The sequence below is a fragment of the Macrobrachium rosenbergii genome, chromosome 5 (genome assembly GCF_040412425.1).
Source record: "Macrobrachium rosenbergii isolate ZJJX-2024 chromosome 5, ASM4041242v1, whole genome shotgun sequence".
NCBI lineage: Eukaryota > Metazoa > Arthropoda > Malacostraca > Decapoda > Palaemonidae > Macrobrachium > Macrobrachium rosenbergii.
The window spans coordinates 39,730,490-39,747,989 of record NC_089745.1 but is presented as its reverse complement, the minus strand read 5'-3'; the positions used below and the strand labels follow the sequence as shown (position 1 = coordinate 39,747,989).

Below are 17,500 nucleotides of genomic sequence, written 5' to 3'. Positions count from 1 at the left end.
TCATGAAACAGTCGCATCCCAAGGGATCCACAACTCAGATGTTGATATACCAATGGTCACAGGGCTGTTAAGGTGCTCACGCCTTTTGAAAGAACGAATTTTTATGTCAGTTGCTGTATGTTCTTTGCCACCAATCACCTGACAAATACTGACGAGCACATTTTTCCCCTCTCTCTTTTTTTTCCCCTCCAACGGCCACCCCTCTCGCACCCTCACTCTCTCTCCTCTTTCATATTGGCTGTCTTTCTGTCGATCTCTTTCTCATTGGCTCTCTGTGTTATTTTCCTGGCTTTTTATTTTTCATTTTGCATTGGCGTTGCTTCTTGTCAAAAATGACCCTTCTTTTTTTATTTTCTTACATTGCTTATGTATTTTTATTATTCTTCTTTTTTACCTTTGGTTTATCTATGATTTTCTGTATTTTTCTCATTTTCTTACATTTCTTATGTATTTTCATTATTATTCTTCTTTTTAACCTTTGGTTTATCTGTGATTTTATTTATTTTTCTTTTGGATGTTTTGCTTTCAAAATTGATTATCGTCCTTCAACACACATTTTTATTTCTAAAAAAAACTTTTCGACAAAACCATTAACTCTTCTGCTTCGCTTAAATTCATATTTGCATTTTATGTCTACCGCTTAACTTGTGTATCATATTTCTCCGTCAAATTTATTCTATTATAAAAATGAACTTCATCTTCTCTTTTGGGAAACTTTCAACTGAAACTATGACCGTGGGTTTTTTTGTCTATTTATTTATTTTTTGGAATTCTTTTTACCGTTTAACCCACGCTACTGACTGACATTCCTCCCAAAATACAACTCCGCCTTGTTTTATAATGTGGGCTGGGCGTGCTTTCCTGTTTATGGTAATTCGTCTAATTTCTTAACTGCAAAATTTTGGGCTTCATTTTGCTCATTTTGTCTCTGTTCCAAATCTTTCTGGTTCTTTTGTACATTCACTTTCATATTATTTTTATGGTTCTCTAAATTCGGTTATTTTCATATTATTTTTATGGTGTTCTTGCAATTCGTTTATTTTTAATATATTCGGCTTCATTTTGCTTTGTGTCTCTGGTCCAAATCTTTTTGGTTCTGTTATCATTCACGTTCACATTTTTTATGGTGTTCTTCAAATTCGTTTATTTTCAATATATTTTAATGGTGTCATCCAATCGCTGACGTTTCCGTTACTTGACGTTCGTGTGAATAACCTCTTTTTTTCAATTATTGAAAAAATTGTCTGTGTGACCGCTTATTAACTTTCATTGTGTATGACTACGGTACTTTTTCGCTACTTTTTTACGATACTTTTATGTTACTTTTTTCCATGATACCGCCTTTCTGGATTAATCGCATCCTTTGATTTTTCGTCATTTCTTATCCATTATTTTCACTTTATCTTCTTTTGACATGTGTCGACTGTGATATATTTTCCTTTGTTTCTCGTCGTTTACCACCATTTTTATTATTTACTTTTACTGATATCGACCAATCCTGTAACATGTCATTACTTTACTTTTCACTTCTTGTTCTTCATTTCGACACTTCTTGTGTAAATGAACTTAAATTTCATACTTACGTTTTAAATGAATATCAACTTTTTTTCTTTTTTCAATTTTCATCAATAATAACCCCTTTTTCCCATTTTCTGTTTTCAATAATTTTCTCTGTGCCTCGTCTTCCGTTTTCTATCCTCGACCTAATTCTTCCCTTGTCTCTTTTTGCATGCCTGGCTGGCTTCCTCGCATTGTCCTCCGTCTTGTATCCTTCGCCCTCTCTCCCTCTTCCGCTCCTCCTCCTTCTGCTGCGTGGGTGTGGCGCCCTTCAGTGCGGACGGTCGCCCCTCCACTGGGCGTGTATCCGGCATCAGCCGAACGCCGTGGCTGCTCTTCTGCTGGCCGGAGCCAAAGTCAACTCAACGGACAACGTGAGTACCCCAAGATTTTTGCATTGATTTGTTATTTTTTTAAGTTCTTTTATTTGTATTTTGTTTTCGTGAGGTGTTGTGATTTTGGTGTTGGGTTTGTTTAATGCGTGTTTGTGGAGTTATAAAAGGTTATGTTTTGAAGTTCATGTGATTTTTTGGGGATAAATATGAGTTAATGCTTGAAATCGTACCATTGAACATTACGATTATGACGCGTATTTATAAAACTAAATTAAATAATCCTTCCAGGATTTCCCCCTTAATATTTATATTTAAATAATGTAGATATTGTACTTATACAGTGTCATGTTCCCTCCTCTCTCTTTGTATTTGCCTTAATTTGAATAGGGCAATGGAGTACAGATACCCCGATAAGCAAAAAGCAAAACTTCTGAGGCTAAACGAATCTGACAGCGCTGAGGTAACACCCACTCCTCTGTCTCTCCGGGAAGCTCGTAAGTAGCGATCGCTCTTAGTGTGAAGCTAAAGTAGAGAGAGAGAGAGGGAGAGAGAGAGAGAACAGGTTCTCGAAGGTGATAATGTTATCCCCGAGTGTCTGAGAGAGCCAGATGCTAATCAGCAAGAGAAAGGGTCAGACAGAAAGAGACTTTTTAGATTAGTGTCTGAGCAGATAAAATTAAACTCGTTCCCAACGCGAGGCGCTCTTCCTAAACAATTCTGTGCTAATTTTTTTTATTAGGCGATTCTCTTGTTCCCGCGATCTGTTTACTCGGGAAAATGGCCAAATCCTTTTTTTTTTCTTCTTCTTCTTCTTCCAGTTGGGCCAACAATGGCTTCACTGGACGTTTCTGATTGGATAGGCAATCTGATTATCAGGGGGGAAAGAGTGGCCGAGTAACAGTGAGAAAGGCTAAATGTTAAAAGTGAAGAGGTCTTAATTATAAGCTGTAGTGGATGTGAGGTTTCTTCTCTATAAGTTAATATCAGGTCGTTTTTATTTATAATCTGGTTATATTTCGTTAAAGTTGAACTTGCTCATTTATATTCGTGGAATCTGGTATTGAGCGATTATATCCTGTCTTTCTCAAAATCTCTAGCTGAAAACTCTCATGGGCGAAGTCAGCAGACTATAAACCCAAGTAAATGTGAGGGAATAGCAAATAAAAGTGATGCACCCGAGTCCAGGAGACGTCAGCAGCAGAGAGCAGGAATGAATTTGCTCCTCGCTTCAATACTGAAGATCAGAAGATTCCCCAACGGCACCAAGCAAACTGTTCCACGTCACACACTGTTTCCATTATCCGAAAGCCGGATAAACGCGCACGTATTGAACACGAAACCTCACATCCGGAAGTCCCGTTTAAAAGTGGGATTATGCGCCCCGAAACGAAATAATTGTGGGAACTGTTTTCGTGGGAAAATGTCTCTCTGTCTGACTCTTTCGGGCGAGCCAACGGTCGGGAAAAAGTCTGGGAGGAACAGTTGGGAGGCAAAGCAATGTTGCTGTTGAGAAGAGTTTTCTTTCTCGCTCTAATAACCTTCAGCTGAAAATCCTTATGGACAGTCAACCGACCATAAACCCAAGATGGCTCCAAAGGAAAATCAGCTTTCAGAGATATATAAGTTATAGGAAAAGGTAATAAATAAATAAATAAATAAATAAATAAATACGAGGAAATAGAAATCAGTAAGGAGTTTTTCTCAAAGTTCCTCGTTGGAGGGGTCGATATCGTTCTCGGTATCACTGTGCTGGCCCCGCGTTCGATTCTCTGGCCGGCCATTGAAGAATTAGAGGAATTTATTTCTGGTGATAGAAATTCATTTCTCGGTATAATGTGGTTCGGATTCCACAATAAACTGTAGGTCCCGTTGCTAGGCAACCAATTGGTTCTTAGCCACGTAAAATAAGTCTAATCCTTCGGGCCAGCCCTAGGAGAGCTGTTTATCAGCTCAGTGGTCTGGTTAAACTAAGGTATACTTAGTAAGGAGTTTTATCTTGTCTACAACTACAGTGTGGAATAGTGAGCGTAGCGCAGTTGTGGAGTCTTCTGATCTCCAAATATTTATGCAATGAGCAAATTCATTTCTGCTCTCTGCTGCTGCTGGCGTCTCCTGAATATCAGGTTTATCAGTTTTATTTTCTATTCCCTCATATTTATTTATTTATCACATTATCCCATAAATTGTCTTTTTGCAGGCTTATTTCCCTTTGCAGCGCTCTTGGTTTTATACTGTCTCTGTTGACTGTCTACAAGAGTTTTCAGCTGAAGATTTCAAGAAAGAAAGAAAGAAAGAAAGGGCAATACTCGGAGATTACGAAAGGGGAGACATGGAGACTACAAAGGGTAATATTTGAAGATTACGAAGTACGAATGGAAATACTTGGAGATTACGAAGGGAGACAACTGGAGATGTTTGGAGATTACGATGGGGAAATACTTGGAGATTACAAACGGGAGATTACAAACGGAGACACTTGGAGATTACAAAGGGAGACATTTGGAGCTTTCAAAGGGAGACATTTTGGAGATTACGAAAGGGAGCACTTGGAGATTACGAATGGGAAGCATTTGGAGATAAGAAAGGGTGACACTTGGAGATTACGAAGGGAAACACATGTAGGTAACAAAGGGTTTTACGGGCAGATTGAGAGGATCAGGGGTGTTTAAGGACTGAAAAGAAGAGAGTTTCGTAAACACCGCCAATTCCAATGGGCCTAATATTTAACCAGAGAAACCCCGGAATAGAAGCTTTTATGGCTGAAATTCCTGTTTCATTCTGTTTGAAGGGTTGAAAGAGAGACTGTTACTGGTAAAACGTCTGTGTTTGACATCTGAACCAATAATGATAGTGCAAACCGTATTCTTTCTGACGAATCAGACTCTACTGGAAGTAATATTTATATTTTACCAGTCACTCCTATTTTATCAGGAGTGCCAATAACAAACAAGTAAATACACATAAGTAATGAACTGCAAGAACAAACAAATATAAGTAATGAGCTAAGTAAGTCATCAGAGCTTTGCTTAACACTATGAAACCTGAGCTCTGTTTTCACACCAAATATTTATTTGTATTTTCATTTTTGTCATCATCTTGGCTATCTTTAGTTTTATTCCACTGCCGACGCACAGCAGGAAACACCGACTGGTTGGCTTATTGATTGGCTTTTATTAACTTGGCGTATAAACAACAACAGTTTGCCATCACTAAACGTTCTTACATAGTTATAAATGCTTCCACTAATTAAAGTCATAAAATTCTTTTACTTATAAACTATAAGTGATTAGGATATAAATATAATTCGCCTTCTCTCAGCAAATACTTTCTCAAAATGGAAATAATTCTCTCCTTATTGCCCCAGAATCTTTTTAGAAGCATACTACAGCATTGCCAGTTGTCTTAATATGATATCGAGACTCGTGGTATCTCACGTCAAATGTCGCACCCAAATTTTTTTTTTCTTTTTCTGTGCAAGAGCATTAATTGGAGTTGACCAGTTAAATGAGCTTAACTTTTTTTTTTTCAGCAAGTACAGTTTCTGAACAAATAATTTTTCAGTTTTATTTTCACTCAAGTTAAATAACGTTAAACTTGGATTGACTGTAATAAGGCATATGTCAACAGAAATTCTTTATATTTCGAATTTGTATTATAAACCGAAGTACTATGTTTATAATTACCCATCATAAAAATTCAACACGATGTTTTCTTTCCCTGTAAGGGAGTAGTGCCATCAGCGCACCTCACGTGGCGCACAGTAGGCATTAGTGAAGGTTGTTGGCAGTGTAACTTAGGCCCCTTGGCGCACCCACTTTTTTTAAGCGTTTGACTTTTTCTTTCTATTTTTTCCCCTCTTGCTGCCCAACCACTCCAAATCCCTCTTTTCATTATCTTGAGCGCAGAATGGCTGAAACTACAGTTCTTGGCTTTATAGCCAAATTTTAAGAAATCAACCAACCATGCTTTCTTTTCTCACTATAAAGAGAGGTATATATACGTGTTTTATCTTTCCTCTGACAGTTATTTCCGTTGATAAATTCTGCTACAAAATTATATAACATTATTTAAAAAAGGCCTCTTTGCCTAACCGTTATTTCTCGCAATCGACACTATTTGCCATTCAAGTCCCAGTGACTGAATAACAGTTTGTGGTCAACAGTTAACACCTAAATCGTATCCCATACGTGTTTAGTATAATCAACGTCACCACTAGGTCGGGGAACAGAAGTGAAAGCATGTCTTTTATTATGGGAACATTTTTGAAATCAGCTGTTTAGAAAATGAGCGGACAGGCTTGGCGAGGCTATATAATTCAGGGTAATTTGGCTAGCAAAAGCGTGGGAACGTTGTCCATAAAAAAATATAAAAAAAAGGAGTGGACAGTTTTCACAATTAATCGCTCGCACCGCGAGAGAACGAGACCCCAGTGAGGGGTGGGGCACAGATGAGGGTCCCCCCACGGCACCTTCCTCTTGCGTTCGCCATGAGAATTGAAGTGAAATGTCTGACGCATGAGGCGTCAAGCATTTGCCTCATTCCTGGACATTACGTTATTGTATGTAGGTTTATGTGCCTCTCACGGCCATAAATGTGTAATGCTAAGGTCTTTTGGATGTTTAACACAAAGTTACATTGATTACGCGTGAGAAATTCCTCTCGACGTTTCTGTCGAAATGAAGTTTCGCCTTTCTGGTAATACTGCGCAAACCGTCGTTACCAAATGCTGCAGTCCAGGTTTCTCCATTAAATTAGACAATTAGACTTTCGAAATGGTCTCTCCTCTAAGGTTTTATGTCTTTACGGGTTAGCTTTTATTGCCACGTGTGGCAGATTACACTGGAATTTTTTTAAGTGTTGTTCTTGAGGATTTGATTAATTTATTTTAGTGGGCGTCTTGACGTGCCTGGAGGCTGTGCAACAACAGTACGACGTCAGACCATGGATGCAAGATGAAAGTGGTGTCGTGCTTTGGTGTAAGTGTGTGACACCAGGTCCCCATATGTGTGGAGTCAAGCACTCCCCCACTAAAAAAAATATTAGAAGATAGGGGATTGGTTAATACCCTTCTTTCTTCAGCCTCTGAACTTTCTCTCCCGCTTGGTTCAAGAGTAAATTTATGAGACAGACCGTATGATTAGAGCATTGGACACTGGAGATAGTTGGCGTCCTTCCGTAATTACAAGATGCAGTACTGACAACCACAGACTTTGTTGGAGAAATACTGAGAGGGAGAAAGTGTCCTTTTGGGAGACATGAGATCTTAGTTACAGTAAAAATTGAAGATTGGGAGGTTGGTCCTTTCTTATATTCGTATATTATAGACCTTTGAAGCCCCTTGCAATGTTGAAGGTAGTTTTCTGAAAATTTCCATGGAGTTTCAGTCAGTTTGAAATCTGAGTTATACTAAAATTGGAGGCTGGGGCATTAAGACTCTCTTGTTTATCTACTGTAAGCCTCTTAAGACCCTTGTATGCATGGCAGTGGTTTCCTGACGTATTTTTTTAATGGTCTTTCAGCCAGTGTTTTTCCAGCCGCGAAGAGTAAGGCATTGATGGGTAATACTCACACTATCTCCACAACAATACCAGTTTAGAACGATCTCACTGTATTGAATTCAGAAAGACTTTCTCATAATGGGCACTTAAACTCATTACTCTCTCTCTCTCTCTCTCTCTCTCTCTCTCTCTCTCTCTCTCTCTCTCTCCTCTCTCTCTCTCTCTCGTGTACCTTCCTATCACTTGTCTGCCCTCCCATGCCCTTCATTTCCTGGGCATTACCTACCTGCCTATCTCGCTAGTTCGAAGCCTCAACATGCAACCGGAAACCGTTGTTTGAGGTGAGTGGTTTACCACAATAGCCACCTTGTTAGTCTCAAGACGAATTTGCTGATTTACAGAGCTTATCTCCACAGTGTTTGGCTTTTGGTCTTTCGAAAAATGAAGTTTTTAATGATCAGAGATTCATTTAATGGCGTTTGGGAACTTGAATGTGGTCGTTAATGATATTGCTTTTAATTTGCCATTAGCAGAAAACACGGTAAAGGTTTTAATGCGTTTCTGGAGTCTATAAGAAATCGTTTTATACCAGCATCGATTACAGTTTTCTTTTGAAAAGTGAAGTTTTTAACAATAAGAGATTTAGTTAACAAACTGTGGTAATTTAACTTGGCCGTTAATGGCATTTCTCTTAATTTGACACCAACAGAAAACACGACTGATTTTGAAACGCATTTCCTTAAGGTTATAAAGAAATCGATGTATACGAGTACCGATTGGAAATGAAAAAGGGGAAAATATTATCGAGACTGGAAATGAATAAATTATATCTCTTACGCATATAGAAATATGAGATGAAATCGAATAAATTATTGAATCAGATCAGATTTTTGTCTCTTAGTTTAAGGATTGTGTAAACTATAAAAAGTAATTAAGAGAATATATATCAGCAGTTACTAAGTTTTAAAAGAGATTTCTCCTAAAAAGGAGCTCTTGATGTATAAAAAATAGATTCGGTTATGATTTTAGTTATTTCGTTTAATCTGTTCTTTTTCAGTTTTCTGTAAAAGAAAAATATTGGGCCGGCTTTGTCTGTCCGTCCGCACTTTTTTCTGTTCGCACTTTTTCTGTCCGCCCTCAGATCTTAAAAACTAGTAAGGCTAGAGGGCTTCAAATGGACATGTCGATCATCCACCCTCCAATCATCAAACATATCAAATTATTTGTTTTTTATGTTTTTAAGGTTAAAGTTAGCCATAATCGTACTTCTGGCAACGATATAGGATAGGCCACTACCGGGCCGTGGTTAAGTTTTATGGGTCGCGGCTCATACAGCACTTTACCGAGACCACCGAAAGATAGATCCATTTTCGGTGGCCTTGATTGTACGCTGTAGTGGCTGTACAGAAAACTCGATTGCGCCGAAGAAACTTCGACGCATTTTTTACTTATTTATAATTGCGATGTATTTAAAAAAAAAATTAGAACATTGTACATAGATTTTTCCAGTTATGGATTTACATGTTTCCATGATATTTCTCTGTGGTTTACCCTGCTAGGTAATTTCATTATAGATACCAGTACCTGTTCCTATTATACGGTTTTTGGGAATTAGAGGGTAAAAAATCTTGGACCACAAATTCAGCACCTCATGAGATGAAAGGTGTGTGACGCAGAACAATCAGTTTAAAAACAATAAAATTCGTCTCCTAAAAGTCCAGTGCTGTTGCAATTTTTATTTATCTTACTGAAATCCACAGAAGAGAACATATTAGAAAGTTGTTACATCTGCAATAAGGAGTTTTGTCTAGTCAGAAGCAATAAATAATTTAATGCGATTTGCTTGCTATTGCAAACGCAAGACATTAGACGATTCGTGTTTTAAAAAGGGTATTACCAGAGTTTGTTTTAAAAATGTGATTTCTTGTGTTTCTTTTAAAATGGGGATTTCTTGTGTTTGTTTTACGAAGGGGATTACCATTGTTTTAAAAAAAGGATTTCTGGTGTTGTTTTAAAAAGGGAATTACCAGTGTTTGTTTTAAAAGAGTATTACCATTGTGTTTTAAAAAGCGAGTTACCAGTATTTGTTTTAAAAAGGGGATTACCAGTGTTTGTTTTAAAAAGGGGATTTCCGGTGTTAGTTTTGAAAGGGGATTACCATAGTTTGTTTTTAAAGGGGATTACCAGTGTGTGTTTTGAAATGAAATTACCAGTGTTTGCTATAAAAAGAGGATTACCGGTGTTTGTTTTAAAAAGGGATTACTAGTGTTTGTTTTAAAATGGGGATTACCAGTTTGTGTTTTGAAAGGAGATTGCCAGTGTTTGTTTTAAAAATGGGATTACCAGTGTTTGTTACACAAAGGCGACTACCAGTGTTCTTTTCAAAAAAGTGATTAACCAGTGTTTTTTTAAACGGGATTACCCGTGTTCTTTTTAAAAGGGTATTGCCAATGTTTGTTACAAAAAATGGTATTACCAGTGTTTCTTTTAAAAAGGAGATTACCAGTGTTTGTTTTAAAAAGGAGATTACCAGTGTTTGTTTAAAAAACAGGATTACCAGTGTTTGTTTTGAAAAGGAGATTACCAGTGTTTTGAAAAGGGGATTACCAGACTGTTTTGATAAGGGATTAACAGTGTTTTTTAAAGGGGTTTCCAGTTTTCCTTCAAAAAGGGGATTTCTTGTGTTTGTTTCAAAAAGGGGATTACCAATGTTTGTTTTAAAAAGGGTATTACCAGTGTTTGTTATAAAAAGGGGATAACCAGTTTTTGTGTTTGTTTTTAAAAGAAATTACCAGTGTTTTTTTAAAAAGATTACCAGTGTTTGTTTCAAAAAGGGGATTACTAGTGTTTGTTTTAAAAAGAAGTTACCATTGTTTGTTTTTAAAAGGAAACTACCAGTGTTTGTTTTGAAGAGGGGATTACCAGTGTTTGTTTTAAAAAAGAGAGTACAGTATTTATTTTAAAAAGGGGATTATCTGTGCTTTGTTTTGAAAAGGAAATTGCCAGTGTTTGTTTTAAAAGGAGAATTACCAGTGTTTGTTTTAAAAGGGGGATTACCAGTGTTTGTTTTAAAAAGGGTATTAACCAGAGTTCTGGAACTGAACCGCACATGCTCACTTCGAGTCCAGACAGTTTCCACTGCTGCAGTTTTTTCCCTCCGAGGTTTATATACTCTTCAACCTCCCTTATGCCCTGCATTTCTTAAATGGTCATTTCACGCTCAGTTAAGCGTAGTAAGACATACAATTTGCAGCGGTAATTGAATTACAGGGCATCTAATTGAATTGCTGCAGCGCTGCCTTGGAGTCGTAAGACTGTGATCTTTTTATTTTCATTTCTAGATGAAGATGGTGAGGTTTTTTTTTTAGGAAAGAGAATCTTACTGATGCATGACTTAATAACAGATGCTTGGGGGTCAGACAGGATCGTGGAAAATGAATAAATCGCTTATTATTCAAGCCAAAAGTGAGATGCAGCTGTAACATACGATTATGAGCGTCGTAACCCCGCCATGTTCATTTAAATGAAAAGGACCCTTTCCTCTCTAATTTATTAAATCCCATTCCCTACCCCCTTCTCACATTCCTCCAACTCCCCAAACAAGCCTCGGCTGGTGTAATAGACTCCTCTGCAGGCAGGAAAGGATATGAGCGCCCTCGTGCTCTGTCTCTCTCAACGTGGCCATTAAGCTAAACAGTATTTGATGAAGTCGTGACTCCCCCAAGGAGCTAATTGGGGGCTCTAAAAGTTTCTTGTTGCGCAGTAATACGCCATTGCAACTGTACCCGTTTAAAGAGACGACTCGGTAGTGAAATTTCAATATTAGACTTTAAGAGTTTTCAGTGTTGCGAAGGCCTGCAGTATTTTTTATTTTTAATGTAATGGAGAAAGAAAATTGATTTGACTTCCTGAAATTTATATTCACCAGGAGAGTTTACGCAATGTGACTATATATATATATATATATATATATATATATATATATATATATATATATATATATATATATATATATATATATTTACAATTGATTTACAATATGATTTACAGTTGGTTTTGAAAGTTCAGTTATTAAAGTTCTCATATATATGCACTGAACTCACAGATACGTCGAGAAGATACTACACTGGCCAGTCTTCATGAATTAAATGTTTGACGTGATGATTTTTGCTGATATAAAGCCTCTTCGTATCCAATTGTTAAGCGTCCTTTAGATTCAAATGATAATTCATATAACTACTCCGGGATAACTGTTGAATTGATAATTGCAAACAACGGGAGTCGCTATGTTATGCGCAGAAAATTTAAATCCCGAATTCGAAAGACTTAGGAGTAATTGCAAGTGGGGATGTTTATGATATCAGTAAGAAATAAAGAATTTATTTTTTTTAATGGTGGCTTTTAAATCGTATCTGAGGCTGGTTTTGAGTGCCAAGTTATGTTTTCAAGTGTACAACCATACGCGCAATTAGAATTGTGTGCGCACGCACGGTTCGTGTGAGTGCGTGCCTAATACCACACGCTCGAAATGCACTGGAATCCTTTAACTTGCAACTGGTGTGTTGCAAGAATCGCGTCTCACATGGAAATGAGGTTTTGTCCGCCATTAGATGGAAAGGGAAGAATGGTAATGTATGGAAATTGACGGAGAAACGGAAGGGAATTGTAAATGAAGTGCTGCTTCACTGACGAAGTTACTGGTATTGTTTGACGCCTCTCTCTCTCTCTCTCTCTCTCTCTCTCTCTCTCTCTCTCTCTCTCTCTCTCTCTCTCTCTCTCTCTCTCTCTACTAGCATGAAGTTTCTGTGAAACTCAACCTGTAAGTTCTCATTTTCGATTGGTATATCTTTATAAAATTTCCTTGAACCTACAAAGCGATCTCTCTCTCTCTCTCTCTCTCTCTCTCTCTCTCTCTCTCTCTCTGTATGAAGTATCTGTGCAACTCAAATGTAAGTTCTCATTTTCATTTGGAATATCTGTATAAAATTGCCATGACCTTACAAAGCGATCTCTCTCTCTCTCTCTCTCTCTCTCTCTCTCTCTCTCTCTCTCTCTCTCTCTCTCTCTCTCTCAGTAATGACGTCATAGAATGGTAAAAGTTGAGTTTGAAATCCGTAGCATATTTTATGTTAATTACTATTAGATTTCCTTCTGGTTTATATTGTTTGCGAAATATATTTCCATATCGTTAGCGCGAACTGATGTGAAGCAGTGCCTAAAACATGCATAAATGTTTACAACAAACAAAATAAACGAAGATTAATAGGCTCTGTGACTTTCCTGTTCCTTATTTAGGAAAAGGTGAAAGCTGCGTAACTTAGGCACAGTGCTACACAACTCTGATAGAAAACAACGTTCAAATAAATATTTTTTTCTTCTTGGTTGAGAAAACGTTTATGGAAAACAGAAATAATATATTGGTCTTTTTGGAAAGGTGTGTTTCAGAATAATTGTCCCGCTGTCTATATCCATAAGAAGTCGGGATTGATAACATGAAGAAATAAAGGTGAAAGAATGCAATAATTTATCGATTTGACATATTACTTTAAAGGTAATGAAATCAGAATGATATTTTACTTAAATCATTCGTTTTTTTTCTTGAATAATTTGTTAAATTATTAGTTGACTAAAATGAAAAGTCACGTTACTGAATTATACGAAGGTTGTAATTTGAACACGTTTTGATTTATATTTCTAAATATATATCCTTGTCGTGCAATAAGAATGAGTGTGTTTTTAGTGATAAGCTTTACATACGTATCATTTTTCCAGTTCGAACAATGCTTTATAATTTATAGTCATAAATTCTATTTTATTCTTTAGCTCCTTAAAATTTATGACACTGCCGGTTTTATAGGGCCAAGAAGACAAGTATATAAATTGCTTCAGTCAGCTCTTAATTTAAAGACGAATAATTCACGGATATTATCCCTCGTTATAACTTACAAATGCAAATGGCCTGATAGGAACCTAATCGTTATGCCAGCATTTATTTATATGTCTAGTTTTTCATCCATAAATTCTTATACACGCACACACATATAGAGAGAGAAAAATTGCGGTTCCAGACATTCGTCGTAAGTCAAATATTCATAAGTCAGATATTCATGGAAAACATTCGTAGGTCAAATATTCACAAGTCACACATTCATTAGTCAAATATTCATAATTCATACATTTATTAGTCAGGTATTCATAAGTTAAATATTCATGAGTCGAATATTCAAAAGTCAAATATTCGTAAGTCAAACATTTATAAGTCAAACATTCGTAAGTCAAATATTCATAAGTCAGACATTCATAATTCAAACATTCGCAGTCAAACATCCGAAAGTCAAACATTCATAAGTCAAATATTAAGTCAGACATTCGTAAGTCAAACTAAAATGAAATCTTTTCGAGTATTAATAGTTTCCCGGTCTGGTTTGATATTAAGCAGTGTGTTGTTGCGTAAAGTTGGCCTTATGCCCACACCCGGGGTGTTGCTTTACTTAGCCCGTAGGAAACACTTTATACGTTAAAATCCAGGTCTTGACAACGATCTTTGTTGAATAGGCAATTCGCCTAGTGCTGTCGATTGGTCACCTATATTGCTGAAAGTGTATTATTACAAAATCCCATAATTACAGTATAGTCTGACGTATTATTTGCCTGGAATTTCATTTTTTTTTCTACATAATGCAAAAGTTACCGTACAGACTCATACCTGGCAATTTGTTTGACAGATTTCTCTCTCTCTCTCTCTCTCTCTCTCTCTCTCTCTCTCTCTCTCTCTCTATCATTGCGCTACAAACCTAGGTATTAATATCACTCGTCGGGGCCGAGAGAGAGAGAGGTTTTCTAGTATATTCGCATCATTAAACTACCAACCCATATTATCAGTATTAGCAGGAAATGAGTGACGGCATTTCCTTATAGATCAAATCTCATAATACTGATAATTAGCCATTGTATTTTCTACACCCCACTAACTCCGTTTCATAGTTCCATCCCAATTCTTTACCCGTCACATCAGATATTCGTCACAACGACCAAATCCTGAGTGAAATAACCTTGGTCTTGCCAGCGCCGTTTCAAGACTGAATAAAAAAAGGCTTAATCAAGAATTTCTCTCAATATTCATCATCATCAAGAATTTCCCTCAGTATTCATTATCAAGAATTTATCTCAGTATTCATCAGCAAAAATTTATATCAGTATTGATCATCAAGAATTTGTTTCAGTATTCATCATCAAGAATTTCCCTCAGTATTTATCACTATCAAGAATTTCTCAGTATTCATTATCAAAATTTCTCTCAGTATTCATCATCAAGAATTTCTCTTAATATTCATCATCGAGAATTTCTCTTAATATTCATCATCGAGGATTTCTCTCAGTATTCATAATCATCAAGAATTTCTCTCAGTATTCATCGTCGAGAATTTCTCTCAATATTCATCATCAAGAATCATTCATCCGCAGCTCGTAAGTTACAGCAGCAACGCCCTCAATGTTCGGTGGCGTCAGCTATTAGACCACTCATTAACGTCTTCGAGCCTCGGTAAATGCGATGAAACAAGACGTTGTAAGGTAAATTCGCCAGGTAGACTGCTGCCCAGGTGTCCACTCGACCAAAACGAGTGAGAGAGAGAGAGAGAGAGAGAGAGAGAGAGAGAGAGAGAGAGAGAGATGGAAGCTAAAACAATGCAAGATACACCTTCAGAAAGATCAGGTGAGAGAGAGAGGAGAGAGAGATTGATGGAAACAATATCAATTCAAGGTACACCTTCACAAAGATCAGGTGTGTGAAGAGAGAGAGAGAGAGTAATTTGCCCCTTAAAACTTTGAGTTTTCAGAAGACCTATTTCAACTAGCTGAAAAGTTATTTAGAATTTCAGTAATGATATTACAAGTTAGGTCAGTTTTTTTACTATTTAAATTTTGACTAGCAAATGTCCTCCTGTATTAGATTATATTCAACGCCTTTGCATGCCTAAAAAAGATAAAATATTTAGCTGTTTTCGCCGTGTTCTGGGGAGTTGATATAATACAGCTGTTAACGTTGGGCGGAGACGGTTGAAAGCTCAATTTTCACTAATTAAAGTTGGGTACTAGTTGTTGAGGGCACAGCTACGGCTAATTTGTCCCTAATATTTATTACTAAAGGAATATACATCTATTCAGCATGGCTTTATAAATCTACAGGTATTTATTTTGAGAGATAAAATTAAGGAGGTAAAAGTTTCAAATTTTGCTTTTAACATTATGATTACTTTTCATGTTGTGGGATGTATATATGTATATATATTTATATATATATATATATATATATATATATATATATATATATATATATATACTTATACACATACATATATGTACATATATATATTATATATATGTATATCCATATACATACATACACATATATACATATACATACATACATACAGTAATATATATACATATATATGTATATATCTATATATATACATATATACTGTATATATTTATATATATATACAGTATATATATACATATATATATATATACAACATATATATATATATATATATATATATATATATATATATATCTATAAAATATAAAGTCTTTATGTACTTTTAATATCATGATGCAAAGCTTTATTCCAAATGACGGTTAGAACTATCTGCATTTATTGCTGGTTATAAAACTTGTTTGAAGGCGTGAGCGTGTCAGCCCATGCGGAGGTGAATTTGTCATCCTTAGCGTCTTCTTTACGTCCTCTGTTGTAATTATTTTATTTTTAAACAACGCTAAAGAAATAACGAATAACAAATGCAAAAATATTGTTTGTGATAGTTCTCACTTTGCCGTAAATTCGTTTCGAGTTTCCAAAATACTGTTTATATTGAAAACAGACTGTAGTCTTCATCTCAAAAGATTTGACAACAAGTGGCTGGAAGTGAAGAAATTATTTTATTAATTATTGATTTTATTACTGGAATTTGAAAGAAACTAGTGACAATATAGTGGTACTCTCTCTCTCTCTCTCTCTCTCTCTCTACATTTATTTATTTAGAGAGATCAAATTAGGAAGTTGCAAAGTCTTAATATGACTCTCTCTCTCTCTCTCTCTCTCTCTCTCTCTACATTTATTTATTTTGAGAGATCAAATTAAGAAATTGCAAAGTCTTGATATATGCTTTTAATATTTTAGTATTTGCTCTCTCTCTCTCTCTCTCTCTCTCTCTCTCTCTCTCTCTCTCTCTCTCTCTCTCTCTCTCTCTCTCTCTCTCTCTCTCATATCAAGGCTATAATACTGGAATACCAGAGTCACATGATTCTGTACACTTTGAGGTTCCTGCACTCTCTGAACCGTCAGGTAAATCGAGAAGGAAGGAAAGAAAAGCTTCAATAAAGCCTAAACTTGACGCGTGACATGTAAGGTGTAAAGGTACGGTCTCCGGTCGGTAACTTCAAAGAGCTTCTGAATGGCTACTTGGTCATCTTACGCATACCTGAGTTTCCGTCGTAAAATTTGGGCTTCGTCATCCCACTAAAGCTTGTTCCTGCTGACCGGGGTTTGAGTAAGAGATTGAGAGTCCCTTCTTAAGTTAGCCGAACTACAACGGTGAATATGCAACCGTAAGAACCACAACAAAACATTAATAACATTAGGACTTAATTGGAGTTCCTGTCTAGAAGTTATATTTCTAGTAATGAGCGAAGTTGCTTGGAAGAAGATTGGCGTATTATAGATATGCGTCCTACTGCTCCGTCATGTCATGTATGTATGTATATATATAAAATATATATATATATATATATATATATATATATATATATATATATATATATATATATATATATATATATAAAACATATGTATGTATGTATGTGTGGTGTGTGTATGTGTTTGTACGTAGATGAATATACATACATACACACGCAAACCCATGAGAAGAAATTACATATTCCCCAATAAAAAAAACGACAAAAATATTTTATGGAAACGTTATGAAACATATAAATACGTATATATACATATACATATTTATATATATGTTTATGTATATGCATATACATATACACACATTCATGAAGCTACAAATGTCGCTTAATATCAAATTCACGCTACCTCGG

At 36.1% G+C, this 17,500-nt stretch overlaps 1 protein-coding gene across 1 annotated transcript in view; it reads left to right on the top strand.

The window, feature by feature from the left end:
• LOC136838691 (uncharacterized) overlaps nucleotides 1-17,500 on the top strand; it is a 362,191-nt gene that overhangs the window by 178,823 nt on the left and 165,868 nt on the right. Inside the window, exon 3 of the mRNA XM_067104097.1 lies at nucleotides 1,833-1,931. Coding sequence (XP_066960198.1) covers nucleotides 1,833-1,931 — 99 coding nt within the window. The remainder of the gene's footprint in view (nucleotides 1-1,832; nucleotides 1,932-17,500) is intronic.